Source organism: Hakea prostrata, chromosome 4 (assembly GCF_041222555.1).
Source record: "Hakea prostrata isolate BN-2017 chromosome 4, UWA_Hpros_2, whole genome shotgun sequence".
In the NCBI taxonomy this organism is placed as follows: Eukaryota; Viridiplantae; Streptophyta; class Magnoliopsida; order Proteales; family Proteaceae; genus Hakea; species Hakea prostrata.
The window spans coordinates 51,028,502-51,050,247 of record NC_142603.1 but is presented as its reverse complement, the minus strand read 5'-3'; the positions used below and the strand labels follow the sequence as shown (position 1 = coordinate 51,050,247).

Genomic DNA, 21,746 nt, shown 5'->3' with positions numbered 1-21,746 from the left:
CTGAGTTGATCCCGGGTGTTTGGAAATTGAACCTATGGAGGTGGATGACCACGATGAAGACCCGATCACTCTGATGGACTTCAAAATAAGAGAGAATGTCAATCTAGAAGGCATAAAAAGGATGTTTTGAAATGTCTGTAAACCGATGGTAGAGGACTCGAAATTTAAGGTAAACTATACCAATGATTAAGCCTTGAAATGACCTTTTACCCTCCGAAGCCCGTCGCAATCAGATTTCTTATGAAGGAGATATAGGGCCGGTTGGTCAGAGGCAGTTGACCGGTTGGATCAACCTCCCCTACCCAGATTCGGGACAGATTTGGAACTTCAGGTTTAAAACCCTATTTTATGTTTCTCTAACCCCACAAACACATTGTTTATGCAAGAAGGAGGCTAATAACGTGGGAGAGAAGGAGAGCTCGTGATGTTGAACCTTTTTCACTCCTTGGGTGGTGCCAAAGTGCGACAAAGAAAAGAAATCGCACGATAAGGTAAGGAGACTTGGAAACCACTTCACAACCTCTCTTTTGAATGCAATTATGATGAAATATTTGCATTGTTGTGGTGGTTATTATTGTTGGGTTACATTGAATGCTACTTATTGTCCCATTAATGCTTCCCAACCTTTTTGAGAGTTGGTTCATGCAATCATTTGCATTCGAAACCGATTTGAACCTCTCAGAGACCCCCGCGGGCAAATACTGAAAGCTGAATTTGGGAGTTTTCGGTTGAGAACCAATTGGGGTGTTTAAAATGTAGCTTGGGGACCCTAATACCATCAAATTGAGGACCTCTAAGTCCTGTTTCAAGTTGAATTCAAATTGGGGACGAAATTGAGTTATTGGGTTGGAGCCCTATACTAAGCGGTCGACCAAGACCTGTGTGGCTGAACCCCCTTGCCCCCCCCCCCTTTTGATTCCAGACGATTCCCGATTATTACTCATTTAATTTCTTATTTTTCTAGGGTTATTTTAGGTCAATTACACACTCTCTTTTGTGGATTACTTTGGGATTTAAAGATCTATATAAGCTTGAAATGTGACGAATATACTTAATCATATCTTGTATTAAGGGTGTCGATTCGGTACGGTAACGGTAATTCGGTACGATATGGTACGGTATTGAATTTGAAAACCTCAAACCATAACCGTACCGTACCATATTTATACGGTACGGTATGAAAACGGTAATTTAAAAAACGGTACGGTATGAAAACGGTATAAAATCGGTATGGAAAAACGGCACGGTTCTGTATACGGTGCGGTTTTGTTACGGTATTGTCTTGCTTCTCTGTTGCCCTCTTCTTCTTGTTTTGTCACTTGTAATGGGTTTTTTATATGGGAACAGTTCTTGCTTTTTTTAAAGTCTAGATATGTGATGGTGGAAGAAGCCACATATCTTGATATGCAATTGCTAAGGTGTTGAAATGCTTGAGCTCAGCAACATTGCCATGATCTACAAAAACCCATAAAAGAGCAATCATTAAATCTATCCATTATTTTCTGTCTTTGCTTGTCAACCAAGGGAGAGGGAATTCTTCTCTCAAGACTTCCAATTCATTCACTAGATTTGTCTATTCCATTGCCCCTCCGACTATGTCTACTTGAGTTTACTTGACTACAGTCCATGTCCACGTTTTCAAACAGAATAAGAAAGGGTAGTTAATAATTAATTAGATCTATAACATTTGATTAGTTACTTACCTCAAGCATTATATAATATCACTCTCTATGCTCCCAACACTGGCAGTGTTCTCTATCTTTGTGACTCTTGTCCTCTGATTCTTCGAAGTGAAGCGTGACTCTCTGACATGAGTTTAGGGTTTAAACTTTAAAAGGGTTAATATCTTTACGGTATATGGTACGGTAAATGGTAATCGGTAATCGGTAAAACGGTACGGTAAATGGTATTTACCGACGGTATGACACTGTTTACCGTAACCGTACCATACCGAATTACCAAATTCGGTAACGGTAAAAACCGTACCGAATTTGGAAACGGTACGGTACGGTAAGGTTTAAACGGTTCGGTACGGTACGGTTTAACGGTTTTTTAACCAAATTGACACCCTTATCTTGTATGCATGATAAGTTATTTAAATCTTCAATATTTTAATATCTTGTAATCTCTTATAAATTGTGTGTGAATTTGTGTAAATGAAAGGTAATGTTAGTTTATACTTGTTTCTATTTCAAATTTCATAAAATTGTTATATGTGAGAATGGTGTGAATGTGTAGACTTGATTTTGGGACTATGTCCTCTTATACTTATATACTTATTCTCCGAAATGAATATGATTATGGATCAAATATGATTTTTGAGTAGACATTTATTAATGAGGGTTAGGGTTGTAACTTGAAAGTGTAAGAGATACCTCTTCGTTCACTCTCTTAGTGTTTAAACTTTGTACAATGTCTAAAAAATAAGTATAAAAATTTGAAGACAGATTTAAATTATCTATTACAAAAAGATGTAGACTTGAGAACGGATTTTATTTATCTATTCCATAATCCATGGTTTAAAACTTGGTTAGTGCTTGAGTGAGTTAGTGCTTGAGTGCGAAACAAAATAACTCTACAATATTCATTTAATCAAGATTATAACATACACACAAAAACAACAATAACAAAAAAAAATATATCTTTAATCCTATGCATTTATGTAAAGTTTTACGCCGTAGGATCTGAGATTTCGGTTGAGATTTTGACAAGAACTGACTGAAGCAAGATCCCTCAATCTCGTGCACAATGCTTGAAAAGGTAAACTTCATGGAAATTTCAACAGTCATGTCCTTATCTTATCTTATTAAGATTTAGGGTATTCCACTTTTTTAAAATCCGTTGTGACTATAAGATTATTAAATGGTGATTACAGATTTACAATTGATGACTTCTGCTCTAGCTTAACACCGTCCTTTGCAGCATATTGTGACACGTGGCCACTATCATTTATTAAAGTGTCCATCCTAATATCCTATCAATTTGTGCCCAGTCGGGTCAAAGGGAAAGATTAATATCACTGTACTCTCAAAAAGTTTAAGGGTAATTTTCATCTGGACCCCCTGAGGTTTGACCTATGTCATTTTTAGTCCAAATGAATGGACACTTTGCATCTGCCTCCCCTGAGGTATCCAATAAGTTCAATTAAGTACAAATTATGATTTTTATGACCAAAATACCCTCATATTAATTTGTATCTTATAAATTTATGAATTATAAAATCTTTGAATATAAAAAATTAACGATTTAAAATTTGTTAATTTTTTCCCCAATTCCTACGTCTTCTTCATCTTGGACCCTTCATCTTCTTTTATCTCTGTTTCTCTCTGTTTCCATAGCCACAAATCTTTAAACCCTAAATGTTTAAACCTCAACCATGAACTTTACTCGCATCCCCACCACTACATCCACCCACCGGCAGGGTCACTACCACCTCCAAAGCCCAGGAAGCAGAACAGATTATACAGCACCACCACCGCAGCCATTGCCGGAGCCGAAGACCCAACTAAGCCACTTCTACTGCAATTAAAAGGTTGTGGGAAGAAAAAAAAATGTTGTGTTTGGATTTATCCCGCCCAATCGTTGACACTGTAAATTCAATCTCGAATCGGCGATTCTGAAGTTGGGCACCGTCCAACTTCCGTGTGCCTTGGAAGAATAAAAGTAGACTTTTCTCCAAGCGTATCAGATACGAAGTTCGTAAGCTCAATGCTAAGAAGCGACCTCGGATGAAGGTAACTTAGTTTGTTTCACAGCCAGTTGATCGATTCAAAACAACTCATCCATCTCCCTTCTTGTATATTTGTTAATTTTGACTTGCATATGTGATATTGTGATTCCTTTCTCTTGACATGGTCGATCTGTGAAGAGGAACTGATTGAATTTCTGTTGTCTAGCTATATAAAAATGTAGCTAAGAGCATATTCGATCTGGGTCTGGTGGGATAGACTCAGCATGATCTTTCCAATTCATTATCTGTAAGAACTTCTCAGGTCATCGTGAACCAATGGAGAACAGATTCCTCCTCCAGGTAGGTGGGTTCAGCTGCGGGATTTCCAGTGTCATTAATCAAAGGGCGTTTTGAAGGTGTGGATGCATAATAACAAGCATAGTTTTGCAGAAAGAGAATGCTAGGAACAACAATGGCAGTAGAAGTGGCTTAGTTGGGTCGTCAGCGCCGGCAATGGTGGTGGTGGTGCTGTATAATCTGTTTCGCTTCCTGGGCTTTGAAGGTGGTAGTGACCGTGCCGGTGGGTGGATGTAGTGGTGGGATGCGAGTAAAATTCATGGTTGAGTTTTAAACATTTAGGGTTTAAAGATCTATGGCTATGGAAACAGAGAGAAATAGAGATAAAAGAAGATGAAGGGTCCAAGATGAAGAAGACGTAGGAATTGGGAAGAAAATTAACAAATTTTAAATCGTTAAATTTTTATATTCAAAGATTTAATAATTCATAAATTTATAAGGTACAAATTAATATGAGGGTATTTTGGTTAAAAAAATCATAATTTGTACTTAATTGAACTTATTGGATACCTCAGGGGAAGTAGATGCAAAATGTCCATTTATCTGGACTAAAAATGACATAGGTCAAACCTCAAAGGGTCTGGATGAAAATTACCCAAAGCTTCAGTCGCATTAAGCGGCTTGCGAAATTTTAGGCCGTCAAATCTAAGATTTTGGTCAAAGATTCGTTAAATAAATATTAACGGTTGAAATGGGAATCTCGATTCGATGGCCCCACTCCATATCGCAGGATAATCTATATTCTATACTGTGTAATGCAACACCTAGAGAGAAGATACGTACGACCAATAATAGATGGTTATCACTTGTAACGTAAGATGTCAGGTCCTACCAAGTGGGCGCTCCTCGTTTGTTGGACACCGACAACGGTTTATCTTCAAACGAGGGTGGTTGACTCAGCCTTTAACTGCTTTTACGGTTAGAGCAGTTGTGCGTGTGGTCTTAGCGAGGAGACATGTGTACTACACCACCTCATTTGTTCTGAGCAGTAGGATCGATTTGAAACCGGATCTGTTCGGCTCCGATCGTTTCCTAGCTTAATTTAATAATAGAATAAAATCTCTTCTTTACCCGAAAAAAACAAAAATTCAAAAATTTCTTGACCGCATGAATTGCGAGTGTAATACTGTAATGAAAAGGCTCCAATACATGCGTGCAACATGATTTGGAAACTTGTGGGGACATTTTTTATGAAGTCTTTGACAATTACAAAGACAAACAATAAGATTTGGTTAGGGCCTGTTTGGTTACGCGAATCCAGAGATTTGAAATCTCTGGATTCACAAATGGGAGATTTTTACCTGTTTGGTTGTGTGAATCTCTAGATTCATGAAATCTAGAGATTCACATTTTTACACTAAAAACGTGAATCTGTAGATTTATGGGTATGAGGTGAAATCCAGAGATTTCACCCATACTATCAAAGCGTTAAAGATTTGAACCATAATTCAATAAATATTTTTTTAGGATAAATCTAGAAATTTCATTCCAAAAATTCAAACTAACCAAACAGTTAATTTTACGAACCACGACTCTAGAGATTTGAAGTCTGTAGATTTGAAATCTCTAAATTTTTGAAATCTACAGACTCACAAATGGGAGATTTTTACCTGTTTGGTTGTGTGAATCTCTAGATTCATGAAATCTAGAGATTCACATTTTTACACTAAAAACGTGAATCAGAGATTTATGGGTATGAGGTGAAATCCAGAGATTTCACCCATACTATCAAAGCGTTAAAGATTTGAACCATAATTCAATAAATATTTTTTTAGGATAAATCTAGAAATTTCATTCCAAAAATTCAAACTAACCAAACAGCTTAATTTCTACGAACCATGACTCTAGAGATTTGAAGTCTGTAGATTTGAAATCTCTAAATTTTTGAAATCTACAGACTCAAGTAACCAAACAGGCCCTTAGAAAACCTTAAATTATCCTTCTTTTTTTTTTTTTTTTTTGGTACTGGTGCTGATTTTAATACTAAAACTTTAATGCCGTCCGCAAGGGTCGAACCCATGACCTCTCCACTGAGAAGTATGGATTTTTACCACTCAACCAACCCTGCATTGACAATGGTAGGTGATTTTGATAGGAGGAAGGTGGGGCAATAGTCAATGGCAAAGGGAGGGAATGTGGTGGTTTCTAGTAGTAGTGAACTATTTCTTGTAAGGTGTAGGAAGAAGATGATCCACCCACTTAAGCGTCGGGCATGGGGAGGATAAATGGGTCACAATACCTCTTTAAGGGCATTAAGGTTTTAATTCTAAATTTTAAATTAATAAACAAATTAAAGGCTGTCTATGGAACCAATAACTTTGGAATTGTAACATGAGTAATTTTTTCACTTAAGGGGATGTCTAGAATTTCACCCCATTTAAGTGCGCCACCAATACAAGATTCTTCCTTTTATATTTCTTTTGGAAGAGACGATTTTATATATAACAGATGGGCATATTACATATGCAATCTACAAGTACTTTAGGGCCTGTTTGGTTACATGAATCCAGAGATTTGAAATCTCTGGATTCATGAATCTGAGAATTATACCCGTTTGGTTGTAAAAATCTCTAGATTCATGAATTCTATAGATTCACCTTTTTACACTAAAAACGTGAATCTGTAGATTTATGGGTAAGGGGTGAAATCCAGAGATTTCAAAAAAGCTATATGCTTGCACATTCACAAAAATCATGTCGATTAAACAGTTTTTTAGGATGAATTCACAGATTTCATTCCACAACCAAACACTTAATTTTATAAATTATGACTCCATAGATTTGAAGTCTATAGATTTGAAATCTCTAGATATTTGAAATCTTCAGACTCATGTAACCAAACAGGCCTTGGCTTTTATTATTTCTTAATAAAGTTGACTTTTTATTCCAAACAAAAATTTTAATGTTTTTTTCTATCAATTAAATAAAAAAGAAGTTGCCAACACAGAACTGTTCTAGTGGTTGAAACCAACACCTCTTAGTGAAGAGGTCATGGGTTCGATTCTCGTTGAGGCATATTAATATCCCATCTCCCGCTTAATAAAGCCCCATTAAACAAAAAAAAAAAGTTAGAAATGAAACACCTACCAATCGAAAGAATGAGACAAATTAAGAATTTGGAGTCTTCTTAAGATTGGGATTCCACTCTATCCATCGCCCTTCATCATATAATCTCATGAATCATGCCCAATGACCTCCTGAACCATAGAACTAAAGATTTCGAATAATCTCAATAATTAGACGTGGAAGCAACATGGGATTTAAAAAATAAAATAAAAATGCTATATAAAGGGGTAAATGCTGGTCTTGAAGACTTGAACAGTCACTCAAAGCCATCGATCATACATAGGAGTTGAAAAACCAAATTATGATTGGGCTTTTCACCATGCCATTATGGCTTTTATTCCTTCTAGCTCTCCTTCCTTTGCTTCTTATTCTCAAGAACAAACAAGTGAGGAGAAGGAACCTTCCTCCTGGCCCTGGTAAGCTTCCCATCATAGGTAACTTGCACCAACTTGGAGCACTTCCTCATCGCTCTCTACAGCAACTCTCTAAGCAATATGGTCCAATCATGCATTTGGTACTTGGGCGCATGCCTACAATAGTCGTCTCATCTGCTGAAATTGCAAGTGAGGTCTTCAAGTCTCATGATATTGATTGTTGCAGTAGGCCTGACTTGTCAGGGCCTAGGAGGCTTTCGTACAACTTCTCTGACATTGTTTTCGGGCCTTACAGTGAGTACTGGAGGGAGATGAGGAAGCTCTGTGTACTCGAGCTGTTCAGTGCAAAGAGGGTGCAATCTTATAAGCCCATTAGAGAAGCGTGTGTTGCTTCCATGATTAACTCAATCTCCAAATCTGCTTTAACTCCTGTTAATCTCAGCGAGACGCTTTATGCCCTCACTGATGAGATAATTTGTACGGTTGCTTTTGGTAAGAGCTACAAGGGGAGAGGCTTTGACAACGGGCGCTTTTCAGAAGCTGTACATGATGCCATGGCTATGTTGGGTAGCTTCTCCGCAACAGATTTTTTCCCTCACGTAGGGTGGATTGTGGACAGACTCACTGGCCTCAACCGGAAGTGTGAGGAGATATTCCATGAATTCGATCATTTCTACCAACACCTGATTGATGAACACCTCAAAATCAAGAAGAATGAATCCGACCAAGAAGACATTATTGATGTCTTGCTCAGTGTAAGAAAGGATCATACAGGCGCAGGTGGTCTCACTCATGATCAAATCAAAGGACTCCTCATGGTAATTGGGCCACCTGCTAGCTAAATGTCTCTATACTTTCTCTCCTTGCATGGGCGTGCTTAATTAATTACCATCTAATTTTGGATTTCTTTGAATTGTTCTTGACAAAATTATTTTTTCTTCTCAGAACATATTTTTAGGTGGGGTAGACACTGGGGCTGTTACAATGGAGTGGGCAATGACAGAGCTTGCCAAGAACCCCGCTGTGATGAAGAAAGTACAAGATGAGATCAGGACCGCTGTTGGAGACAAAGGAAAAGTCGATGAAGCAGATATTGACAAGCTTCAATTCCTTAAAATGGTGATAAAGGAGACTTTTAGATTGCATATTCCCGTTCCTCTAGTGATCCCACGAGAAGTCATAAACCATTTTACCGTTGATGGATATGATATTCACCCAAAAACAAGGATCCTAGTGAATGCTTGGGCCATAGGGAGAGATCCAAAATATTGGGTGGAACCAGAAAAATTTATGCCAGAGAGGTTCATGAATATCACGGTTGATTATAAGGGGGCACATTTCACATTGTTGCCCTTTGGAGCAGGCAGGAGAATGTGTCCTGGGATGAACATGGGTCTTTCTAATGTTGAGCTTGCACTTGCAAATCTTCTCTATGCCTTTGATTGGGGCCTTCCTGATGGGATGAAGACGGAAGATATAAACGTGGAAGACCAAGCAGGTCTCCTTGCTCATAAGAAAATTCCTCTTTACCTCATTCCTATTAAGAAGGTGATGGACCCTTAGAAGAAAGACGATTCCTATCTGCATGATTTGAACCCATAAGCATCACTTGTATTCCCCTTCCCTTCCACCACTGTTCGTGTTTAAATTGGTTTTCATTGTTGTTCCTTAGTTTGAGACAGATTTTGGATAGAAAGCAAGCCATTCCCTCCACCTTCACACATGGGCCTGGCCATGTTGTGTGAGATCTACTATGAGACTGGGAGCAAAGATGGGTGGACAGCTAGTCCCACCTGGGTGAAGAGGATTTGGACTCTGCGTGCTCCTAAGGGCTTATGAGAAAGTGATGTCAACGCCCTTGATTTGCATGTTGTGTATCTAGCTTACAAATTAACAAATAAACCAAAATTTGTAACTTTCATTAATATTTTATCTTCAAAATTGGAATTTGAATAATTATTTCCTTCAATTTACATTTCAAATTAAGGTCAATCATCACTTACCAAATCATTTATTTTTCATCACATTGGAAAACATATTATATATATAGCAACTAGTTACCTTCAATATTGTCTACCAAAAAAAAAACCCTCAATGTTGTTATATGTATTCCTTATTGTATGATTCTTGCCCACCCTTGATATTCTGACCAAAGCAACAGAAACATAGTGTCATGCTATTAATATAATGTTCTTATCACAACTTGGATATATCATGTTCTTTATCATATGACCTTGCCTCAATTGGGGGTAAGTGATGTACAACCCTAAGACATGTCAAGTTGGTGCAATATATTGATGCATCAAATTCCTCAAAACATGGAAATTCCATAAGGCATTTCAAGTGCATACATGATATTGGTAATCTTTCTTCCTTCTTAATCATGGCTGTCGTCAAGATCTTTGGCTTGATTTTTTCCGTTGGTCCATGGTCTATATAAGTTCTACAATTAGATAGATTTGTTTACATCGTAGTTGAAAAAATGCTACACAATTTTCATCAAAATAGTGAAGAATGCTGAAAATCCTTGTGTAATGAACCAAAGAATGTCAACCTCAAGAACTTCTTTTTTCTTAAGCAATCACAACATTGAAATTCTCTTTGAGATGTGTAAAGAATTCGCATGACTCAACTATTGGGTTTGGGTGTCTTGTATTCTGTGGGTCCATGTAATTATAGTTTTGGTTGTATTTGTAATTGAAACAGGGTCTGGGTCAATTACTAGTACTAGGTTAAAATTGTAATTATATTGGGATTAGGGTTTTAGATTTCTCTGTAAATAGTCTATGTGGGATAATCTATAGGTATCAATCCCTGTAGGAGATTGGGGAACCCATCTTGAGGATAGGGATTGGGCAAACAAGCAAAGGGTAATACTTTGTGGGTGTGAGAGTGGTGTGAGTTTTTCGAGATAGTGAAACTTCTTTTCTCTCTGGTGGACGTAGGCAGGGTTTTGCCGAACCACGTTAAATTCATCTTGTGTGCTTTGCTTGTGTTATTCTTTGTTAGTAGTTGTGCATCCATTATCCCTAACATCAACTTTATTGATTACTCCATTAATTATTTTCATGTTTAACTGGTAATCCATTTTCTTGACTTGGTATAAAGCATGTGCCTATTGTATTCGCATGATTTCTCAAACACACTAGGTTTGTTAATCGTTTAAGAATCAGGGGTAGGTGAAGTAGGAGGATGATGACAAGAATAAAAATAAATTCCTTGAACCATGCTCTTAAATCCATGAATATCTAATAAGCATCTATGTTCCGGAAAAAATGGAAGTTTGACTTAGATCGTGGCTTTTTTATTATTATTAAATTTGTGATAACTAACATCACTGTTAATCATTATTATACAATAAATAACCCTTGTTGTAGATTTGTTAGTCCCCAAAAACTAACTATTGTGAACTGGTTCCGAAACAAAGCATACTAAATAAAGTTGTGGTAAATAGTGCTAGCTTAGGACAAAACTGATATTCGTCCAAGTAGGCCGATACTTGTCGAAGCATAGTAGTTATTCAAAAGTTACATGTTTTTGAATTTGAACTTTCTTGTGTCCAAAACCTTGGGAGATTATCCTGAGGGTAGTTTTAGGTAGTTTCAGGAGGTTGTAACCCATTCCTCTATAAATATTAGTGTAAGCTCATTTTTAGACACAAATCATCAATCAAATGACAATTTACACTTATCTTCTTTTTTATTTATTTATTTTTTTAAATTTTTTAATCATAGTTTAGTTTTAGGTTTTGTTGTTCTTCTTCTTCTTCTGTAACCTTAGCATAGCAATGGTACAGGTTCACTTAGAAGGAATCCCATAAGTTTGTGTTGCCTTCTCCCAAAAGGCATCAAAGTCCTCAATACATTGAAACAGATAGAACTCACAACAACCTAATAATCCGCAATTCCCTTCAATCAGTTGCAAACTCTGGCATGCCAGCGCAAATCCAAAATGAAATTGGAAAACATTTTTTTGGCATGCTCGGTGGGACGTCAGCCATAATGGTAACAACACAAATGGTGAGAATTGCTTAAAAGGAAAAAAATAAAAAAAATAAAAACTCTTTTCCTCCAGGAAGTGAATTAGGCAAGGAGAGTAACATTAATGAAATAGGTCATCAACCCCTTAATGGCAATTTTGTTGAAGAGACATTGAGAACCCTATGTCAAGGCTTGGCAGAGTCACAATGTGATAGCCAGCATGCAACGCAGTCATTTGAGAACAGACTCTAGTGCATGAAGCTCCTCAGTCACGTCAAGTGGATACTATGGCAACATCAAACAAGGTAGAGGCTTCAGCATTGGAAGTTTCCCCAAGCCGGAGTATTTTGTATGAGAATCCTATGGCATAGTCTTCAAGGCAACCTCCACAGGTAAAAAATCCCCATGGCCTACCATAAGTGGCCACAGAGACAAATGCCATTCCTTTTGGGGTAAATCAAGTTCCTGATTTGCAAAGTGTTAGACCATTATAACAACTATCCTCCTTTCAACCCCTTTCAAAATAGATAGTAGACCCCCATTGAAAGTACCTGAAACAAACCCTTTGCCACCTAATAGTGACCCTTTTGCACAAAGAGGAGTCCTAGTGGAGAGGCAAGGAGACTGACCAGAGTTTTGACCTTAGCAGAGGCAACAGACAAGCCCTATTGACTGAGAGAGAGTTATTCATTTAAACAAGACTAGATTAACCGTACGGTTAGGCCTATGACGAGGCCACTTTATACAAAGCTATGCCCAAAATACTATAACCAAATAGATCTAGGACGAAACTTCAAAGTCCTGGAGTTTACCAAGTTTTCCGGGGAGGACATGTCCATAGTAGACCATGTTGCACGTTTTTTTGGTGCAAAATGTGCCTACTAGTTGAAATGAAATACGAAAGTTGAGATTGTTCCCCAATTCTCTGACTGGAACAACCTTCACTTGGTACTGTAACCTTCTAGCCAACTCTATCTTCAGTTGGAAAAACTTGGAGGACAAGTTCCAAGCCCAATTTTGTGGTTGAGCCCCTACTTCACAATCTTTACAAGTTTTCATTGATTGGCAGACTTGATTTTCGTTGCACATCGATGGATATGGTGTGACAAGAAGTTCATCAAATGTGAAGCTTACAACTCTAGTTTTTCTATGTTATCTGAGAAGCGGTAATTTCATTTTTCAGTTCAGGAATGAGAATGACATGACAACAATTTGGCGTCAGAGCCCCTTTTAAATTGGATTTGCGATTGTTATGTTTTTAACATTGGAAGTCGGATTTTAATGTTCATAGGGAGGACACAACTTTCATCAAAGTTAGTTTGGGTCTGTTTTACTAGATCTTCCAATGGAGTACAAGCATGAAAAGATTTTTATTATCGATTATGAAGACAGTGGGTCATTCGATTACTCTAGACATAAGAACTCATGTGCTGTCATTGGGCAACTATGCTCATGTCTTGGTTGAAGTGAACTCGGATGTAGAGAGGATAGAAGAGGCGCAGGTAGAAAACTATACTCTACAATGTTTAGCTTTCTACAGAAGGTGGTGGTGTATGAGGATAGTTTGTTGAAATGCTTCTATTGTAAATGATTTGGACACCATGCCAATCAATGCAAGTCAACGAAAATTGCAGCTTCAGCAGAAGCACAATCAGTAGGTTGCTAGACCAGAAGAAGAGGGTGGTAGACACATGCAATCTAGAGGAGAGAGAGAATTCAGTTGAGGGAGACTTTATTCTAGGAAGGAATCTAGAGGTGGCCAACTCTGGCAATTTGGAGCAGAGAGAAGATTTGATTGTTGAAAACTTTAGTCCTGCGAGGACTTTACGGGTGGAGGTGTCAAAGGTTGAGACTCCTTTGATCTCTCAGTCTTTCGATGCTTAGATACCAGCGAACGACATTAGGTCCCACAAGCTTAGTGCAGCTCAGGAATATCTTCAATTTCAAATTCATAATTCATATGTATGTAATTAAGATAAGGATGTAGACCTCATTCCTCTAAGTACTTTCACAATCCGGATGGGGTGCCATACTCATTCGAATCTCATCACTCTAATAAGGACAGACTCATGGATGGGTCCCACACAGGGCCCACCTAAGGTAAAAGAGGTAAAATGGTTGTTCCACATACAAGGGAGGAAAATGTGGGATCAACTTGATCAAGGGAGCTAAGTGATTAAACATTCTCTACGACAAAGTCAATTTTTGAATGTGATGTAAGCAGATAAGGATGTATGCCTTAACCTCTATAATTCTCAATCTCAATGTACAGATGAGTTGTCACTCTCATCCAAATCTCATCCTCTGGATGAAGATTGACTTGTGAATGGGTCCCACTTCAAGCCCACCTCAGGTAAGGGTGAATTGGTAGTTCTACATCCATCAAAGGAAAATGTGGAGATTAATTTTTCAAGGGAGGTAATTGCAGATTTCCAAGAATTAGGAACGAACCCCCTTTCACAATTGGGCCCTGCAGCTAGGCCTGGAAGAACATGATTCTGTTATTCACCCAAGTAAGGAAGAGGGGTTTTTTTTTTCAAGGGCATGAACATCGTCAGTCTTCACAACCCGTGCGAATGGATGGTGCTTCTTTTCAAAGCACCTTTGAGATTTTGGAGAGGGTGGATCGAGCACTAGTGGAGGAGTCAAAGCAAGCTGGCAAGTCTTCTAACGCTTGCATTGAAGGTAACAATTTACATTAACTTTCTATGAAGATTCTTTTATGGAATGTAAGGGACATGAAAGAAGTTGGTTGTAGGCAATGCCCTTAGTCTCAACAACATTGTCAAGAACTTGTGAACTTTGGGTGTATTGAGGCAATTGATGTTACAGAGTTGAGTGTTTTTAGTTCCTTGTATTCCTTATTTTCTTTTATTATTATTTCTTAATAAAATTGACCTCTATTTGGGGGGAAAGAAAAAAAAAAAGGTGATTTTGACCAATGAAATTTCTAATGTTTTTTATCAATATAAAAAAAAAAAAAGTCCCCATCGGTGTGCAATGGCCAGTGGAGCCAAGGGAAACCCTAAGGTGGAAATTTGCATGGAAGCGCTTGACCAAATCCAGCGCAGTAGTAAGAAAATCAAGAGAGAAAAATTAGGCTAAGATGTAGGTGAATTTCCCTCGGATGACCAAAGGAAAACTTATGCAGCTATGGTTTCGAGTGAGGTAGCCAATGAGGGTCAGGAAACTATGGTGGAGGATGATGAAGGCTTTGACAGTGATGGTTTCTATCCAAAAGGTGTTGATGCCTAGATCTCTGATGGAGAAGAGGAAGGGGACAAGGAAGTAGACATATTTTGCCCTACGATCATGTTTTCAAAGAAAGATTTTGAAATCCCCTGGAATTCTAACCCTTGAACCCATTGCATTCAGGTTCACAAACCCGGAGTACAAGTAAGTGATAACTCTGGACCATATGAGTTGAGCCCAGGTGTTCGAAAATCGAACCCATGAAAGTGGATGACCACGATGAAGTCCCGACCACTCTGATGGACTTCAAAATAAGAGAGAAGGTCAGTATAGAAGGCATAAAAAGGATGTTTTGAAATGTCCGTAAACAGATGGTAAAGGCTCAAAATTTGAGGTAATCTATACCAATTAAGCCTTGAAAGGACCTTTTTACCCTTCGAAGCTCGTCGCAATCGACTTTCTCATAAAGAAGATATAGGGCCGGTTGGTTGGAGGCGGTTGACCGGCTGATCAACCTCCCCTACCCAGTTTCAGGGCAAATTCGGAATTTCGGGTTTAAAACCCTATTTTATGTTTCTCTAACCCCACGAACACATTTTTTATGCAAGAGGGAGGCTAAAAGTGTGGGAGAGAAGGAGAGCTCGTGATTTTTTAACCTTTTTCACTCCTTGGGTGGTGCCAAAGTGTGACAAAGAAAAGAAATTGTGCGATATGGTAAGGAGACTCGAAAACCACTTCACAACCTCTCTTTTGAATGCAATTATGATGAAATATTTGCATTGTTATGGTGGTTATTATTGTTGGGTTACATTGAATGATACCTATTGTCCCATTAATGCTTCCCAACCTTTGTGAGAGTTGGTTCATGACATCCTTTGCATTTGAAACTTATTTGAACCTCTCAGAGACCCCCACGAGCAGACACTGAAAGCCTAATTTGGGGGTTTTCATTTGAGAACCAATTGGAGTGTTTAAAATGTAGTTTGGGGACCATAATACCATCAAATTGAAGACCTCTAAGTCCCATTTCAAGTTGAGTTCAAATTGGGGACGAAATTGAGTTCTTGGGCTGGAACCCTATACTGGGCGGTCGACTGCCCCTGTGTGGCTGAACCCCCTACCCCCCCCCCCCCTTGATTCCGAACAATTCCCGATTATTACTCATTTAATTTTGTATTTTTCTACGATTATTTTAGGTCAATTACGCTCTCTTTTTTGTAGATTACTTCGGGATTTAGAGATTTATATAAGCTTGAAAGATGAGGAATATACTTAACCATATCTTGTATGAATGATGAGTTATTTAAATGTATAATATTTTAATATCTTGTAATCTCTTATAAATTGTGTGTGAATTTGTGTGGATGAAAGATAAGTTAATTTATATTTGTTTCTATTTCAAATTTCATAAAATTGTTATATGTGAGAATGGTGTACATGAATGTGTAGGCTTGATTTTGGGACTATGTCCTCTTATACTTATATGCTTATTCTCCAAAATGGATATGATTATGGATCAAATATGATTTTTGGCTAGACATTAATTAATGAGGGTTAGGGTTGTAACTTGAAAGTGTAAGAGATACCTCTTCATTCACTCTCTTAGTATTTAAACTCTATACAATGTCTAAAAAATAAACATAAAAATTTGAAGACGGATTTAAATTATCTATTACAAAAAGATGTAGACTTGAGAACAGATTTCAATTATCTATTCCATAATCCATGGTTTAAAACTTGATTAGTGCTCGAGTGCGAAACAAAGTAACTCTACAATATTCATTTAATCAGGATTATAATATCCACACAAAAACAACAACAACAAAAAAGATCTTTAGTCCTGCGCATTTATGTAAAATTTTACGGCGTCGGATTTGAGATTTCGGTTGAGATTTTGACAATCTTCTTAAATATGCAGACTAAAGCAAGATCCCTCACTCTCATGCACAATGCTTGAAAAAGTACAACTTCATGGAAATTTGAACAGCCATGTCCTTATCTTATTTTATTAAGATTGAGGGTATTCCACCTTTTCTTTTTAAGTCGTTGTGATTATAAGATTATTAAATGATGATTACAGTTGATGACTGCTGCTCTAGCTTAACACCGTCCTTTGCAGCATATTGTGACATGTGGCCACCATCATTTAGAAAAGTGTCCAAACTATCAATTTGTGCGCAGTCTGGTCAAACGGAAAGATTAATATCACTGTCTCAAAAAGCTTCAGTCGCATTAACCGGCTTGCGAAATTTTAGGCCGTCAAATCTAACATTTTGGTCAAAGATTCGTTAAATATTTAACGGTTGAAATGGGAATCTCGATTCGATGGCCCCACTCTATCTCGCAGGATAATCTTAATTACTGTGTCATGGAACACGTAGAGAGAAGATACATACCGACCACGTGGCCCGTCCTTGTTTGTTGGACACCGGCAACGGTTTATCTTCAAACGAGGGTGGTTGACTCAGGCTTTAACTGCTTTTACGGTTAGAGCAGTTGTGCGTGTGGTCTTAGCGAGGAGACATGTGTACTACACCACCTCATTTGTTCTGAGCAGTTGGATCGATTTGAAACCGGATCTGTTCGGCTCCGATCGTTTCCTAGCTTAATTTAATAATAGAATAAAAGTTTGCTACCAATGGAGGAATAATAGGATGGTTAGAAACCTATTTTTCAGTGGAGAGGTCATGGGTTCAACTCCTACCGGCGGCATATGTAATATCCCTAACCTTATCCCTATATATAAAAAAGCACCTTTGTACCAAAAAAAAATGGATAAAAGTTTGTTTGTGTTTAATTTATTTTTCGGCTCAATTCGATTAGACGTATAGATTAGGATATGGGTGGGTTTAAATAAAATTCAAATTTAGTTTAAATTGGATAACCATTGGATTACTTAAATGCCACATGGCACAATCCAATGAGGGAATTGTAGGGAAAGGAATTATTACAGAGGATGTGAATCCCGTTAGCTACACGATACCGTGCGCTTGCGGTTACTTTTAAAATTCACAAACAAGTTTTTGGCGCCGTTGCCGGAGAGGTATTAGTCCACTTTGTTTTTCTCATTCTTAGGTAAATCGAAGTGATTTAAAAAAAAAAAAAAAAAAAAAAAAACACTGTACTGCTCTTCTAATAAACGATCAATTTGAGTCTTATGTTTCAAAAATCTCTTCTTTACCCAAAAAAAACAAATTTTAAAAATTTCTTGATCGCATGAATTGCGAGTGTAATGAAAAGGCTCCAATACATGCGTGCAACATGATTTGGAAACTTGTGGGGACATTTTTTTATGAAGTCTTTGACAATTACAAAGACAATCAACAAGATTTGGTTAGAAAACCTGGGGACATTTTTTAAGGGTTTTGATTTGTTTTATTTTAGGGTTTTGAGCGATCAATGGTAGGTGATTTTTTTTTTTTTTTTTGGTACTGGTGCTTATTTTAATACTGGAACTTTAATGCCGTCCGAAAGGGTCGAACCCACGACCTCTCCACTGAGAAATATGGATTTTTACCACTCAACCAACCCTGCATTGACAATAGTAGGTGATTTTGATAGGGGGAAGGTGGGGCAGTAGTCAATGGCAAAGGGAGGGAATGTGGTGGTTTCTAGTAGTAGTGAACTATTTCTTGTAAGGTGTAGGAAGAAGATGGTCCACCCACTTAAGCGTCGGGCATGGAGAGGATAAATGGGTCATATTACCTCTTTAAGGGCATTAAGGTTTTAATTTTAAATTTTAAATTAATAAACAAATTAAAGGTTGTCTATGGAACCAATAACTTTGGAATTGTAACATGAGTAATTTTTTTCACTTAAGGGGATGTCTAGAGTTTCACCCCATTTAAGTGCGCCACCAATACAAGATTCTTTCTTTTATATTTCTTTGGAAGAGACGATTTTATATATAACAGATGGGCATATTACATATGCAATCTACAAGTACTGAACACATTGGCTTTTATTATTTCTTAATAAAGTTGACTTTTTACTCCAAACAAAAATTTTAATGTTTTTTTTCTATCAATTAAATAAAAAAAGAAGTTGCCAACGCAGAACTGTTCTAGTGGTTGAAACCAACACTTCTCAGCGAAGAGGTCATGGGTTCGATTCTCGTTGAGGCATATTAATATCCCATCCCCCGACTTAATAAAGCCCCATTGAACCAAAAAAAAAAAAAAAAAATTACAAATGAAACACCCTACCATTCGAAAGAATGAGACAAATTAAGAATTTGGAGTCTTCTTAAGATTGGGATTCCACTCTATCCATCGCCCTTCATCATATAATCTCATGAATCATGCCCAATGACCGCCTGAACCATAGAACTAAAGATTTCGAATAATATCTTAGATTCTACTTCTAAGATAATTAAAAAAATCATTAATTTCTCTATAATTAGACGTGAAAGCAACATGGGATTTAAAAAATAAAATAAAAATGCTATATAAAGGGGTCAATGCTGGTCTTGAAGAATTGAACAGTCACTCAAAGCCATCGATCATATATAGGAGTTGAAAAACCAAATTATGATTGGGCTTTTCACCATGCCATTATGGCTTTTATTCCTTCTAGCTCTCCTTCCTTTGCTTCTTATTCTCAAGAACAAACAAGTGAGGAGAAGGAACCTTCCTCCTGGCCCTGGTAAGCTTCCCATCATAGGTAACTTGCACCAACTTGGAGCACTTCCTCATCGCTCTCTACAGCAACTCTCTAAGCAATATGGTCCAATCATGCATTTGGTACTTGGGCGCATGCCTACAATAGTCGTCTCATCTGCTGAAATTGCAAGTGAGGTCTTCAAGTCTCATGATATTGATTGTTGCAGTAGGCCTGACTTGTCAGGGCCTAGGAGGCTTTCGTACAACTTCTCTGACATTGTTTTCGGGCCTTACAGTGAGTATTGGAGGGAGATGAGGAAGCTCTGTGTACTCGAGCTGTTCAGTGCGAAGAGGGTGCAATCTTATAAGCCCATTAGAGAAGCGTGTGTTGCTTCCATGATTAACTCAATCTCCAAATCTGCTTTAACTCCTGTTAATCTCAGCGAGACGCTTTATGCCCTCACTGATGAGATAACTTGTACGGTTGCTTTTGGTAAGAGCTACAAGGGGAGAGGCTTTGATAACGGACGCTTTTCAGAAGCTGTACATGATGCCATGGCTATGTTGGGTAGCTTCTCCGCGACGGATTTTTTCCCTCATGTAGGGTGGATTGTGGACAGACTCACTGGCCTCAACCGGAAGTGTGAGGAGATATTCCATGAATTCGATCATTTCTACCAACACCTGATTGATGAACACCTCAAAAGCAAGAAGAATGAATCCGACCAAGAAGACATTATTGATGTCTTGCTCAGTGTAAAAAAGGATCATACAGGCGCAGGTGGTCTCACTCATGATCAAATCAAAGGACTCCTCATGGTAATTGGGCCACCTGCTAGCTAAATGTCTATATACTTTCTCTCCTTGCATGGGCGTGCTTTAATTAATTACCATCTAATTTTGGATTTCATTGAATTGTTCTTGACAAAATTATTTTTTCTTTTCAGAACATATTTTTAGGTGGGGTAGACACTGGGGCTGTTACAATGGAGTGGGCAATGACAGAGCTTGCCAAGAACCCCGCTGTGATGAAGAAAGTACAAGATGAGATCAGGACCGCTGTCGGAAACAAAGGAAAAGTCGATGAAGCAGATATTGACAAGCTTCAATTCCTTAAAATGGTGATAAAGGAGACTTTTAGATTGCATATTCCCGTTCCTCTAGTGATCCCACGAGAAGTCATAAACCATTTTACCATTGATGGATATGATATTCACCCAAAAACAAGAATCCTAGTGAATGCTTGGGCCATAGGGAGAGATCCAAAATATTGGGTGGAACCAGAAGAATTTATGCCAGAGAGGTTCATGAATATCATGGTTGATTATAAGGGGGCACATTTCACATTGTTGCCCTTTGGAGCAGGCAGGAGAATGTGTCCTGGGATGAACATGGGTCTTTCTAATGTTGAGCTTGCACTTGCAAATCTTCTCTATGCCTTTGATTGGGGCCTTCCTGATGGGATGAAGACGGAAGATATAAACGTGGAAGACCAAGCAGGTCTCCTTGCTCATAAGAAAATTCCTCTTTACCTCATTCCTATTAAGAAGGTGATGGACCCTTAGAAGAAAGACGATTCCTATCTGCATGATTTGAACCCATAAGCATCACTTGTATTCCCCCTCCCTTCCACCATTGTTCGTGTTTAAATTGGTTTTCATTGTTGTTCCTTAGTTTGAGACAGATTTTGGATAGAAAGCAAGCCATTCCCTCCACCTTCACACATGGGCCTGGCCATGTTGTGTGAGATCTACTATGAGACTGGGAGCAAAGATGGGTGGACAGCTAGTCCCACCTGGGTGGAGAGGATTTGGACTCTGCGTGCTCCTAAGGGCTTATGAGAATGTGATGTCAACGCCCTTGATTTGCATGTTGTGTATCTAGCTTACAAATTAACAAATAAACCAAAATTTGTAACTTTCATTAATAGTTTATCTTCAAAATTGGAATTTGAATAATTATTTCCTTCCATTTACATTTCAAATTAAGGTCAATCATCACTTACCAAATCATTTATTTTTCATCACATTGGAAAACATACTATATATATAGCAACTAGTTACCTTCAATATTGTCTACCAAAAAAAAAAACCCTCAATGTTGTTATATGTATTCCTTATTGTATGATTCTTGCCCACCCTTGATATTCTGACCAAAGCAACATAAATATAGTGTCATGCTATTATATACCTCAAATTGGGTTGTAACTTGAAAGTGTAAGAGATACCTCTTCATTCACTCTCTTTGTATTTAAACTCTATACAATGTCTAAAAAATAAGCATAAAAATTTGAATACATATTTAAATTATCTATTACAAAAAAATGTAGACTTGAGAATTGACTTCAATTATTTGTTCCATAATCCATGGTTTAAAACTTGATTAGTGCTCGAGTGCGAAACAAAGTAACTCTACAATAATCATATAATCAGGATTATAACATACACTCAAAAACAACAATAACAAAAAAAAATGGGTAATTTTCATCTAGACCCCCTGAGGTTTGG

The 21,746-nt window shown here is 37.8% G+C and overlaps 2 protein-coding genes across 2 annotated transcripts; both read left to right on the top strand.

Moving 5' to 3' along the window:
* Positions 1-7,387: 7,387 nt before the first annotated feature.
* LOC149019432 (cytochrome P450 71B37-like) lies at positions 7,388-9,537 on the top strand. The gene is made up of 2 exons (XM_089151029.1): positions 7,388-8,284; positions 8,412-9,537. The coding sequence occupies exons 1-2, from the start codon at positions 7,394-7,396 to the stop codon at positions 9,027-9,029; spliced, it is 1,509 nt and encodes a 502-aa protein (XP_089007155.1). The 5' UTR covers positions 7,388-7,393; the 3' UTR covers positions 9,030-9,537.
* A 9,620-nt stretch (positions 9,538-19,157) lies between these two features.
* Positions 19,158-21,224, top strand: LOC149019431 (cytochrome P450 71B37-like). The gene is made up of 2 exons (XM_089151028.1): positions 19,158-20,058; positions 20,187-21,224. Exons 1-2 carry the CDS (start codon positions 19,168-19,170, stop codon positions 20,802-20,804), a joined length of 1,509 nt encoding a protein of 502 aa, XP_089007154.1. The 5' UTR covers positions 19,158-19,167; the 3' UTR covers positions 20,805-21,224.
* The last annotated feature ends 522 nt before the right edge of the window (positions 21,225-21,746 follow it).

Excerpts from the sequence above, each read along its gene's own strand:
- LOC149019432 (XM_089151029.1), top strand. The coding sequence starts at position 7,394 with ATGATTGGGCTTTTCACCATGCCATTATGGCTTTTATTCCTTCTAGCT. Across the intron at positions 8,285-8,411 it reads AAATCAAAGGACTCCTCATG|AACATATTTTTAGGTGGGGT; the intron begins GTAATTGGGCCA and ends TTTTCTTCTCAG.
- LOC149019431 (XM_089151028.1), top strand. The coding sequence starts at position 19,168 with ATGATTGGGCTTTTCACCATGCCATTATGGCTTTTATTCCTTCTAGCT. Across the intron at positions 20,059-20,186 it reads AAATCAAAGGACTCCTCATG|AACATATTTTTAGGTGGGGT; the intron begins GTAATTGGGCCA and ends TTTTCTTTTCAG.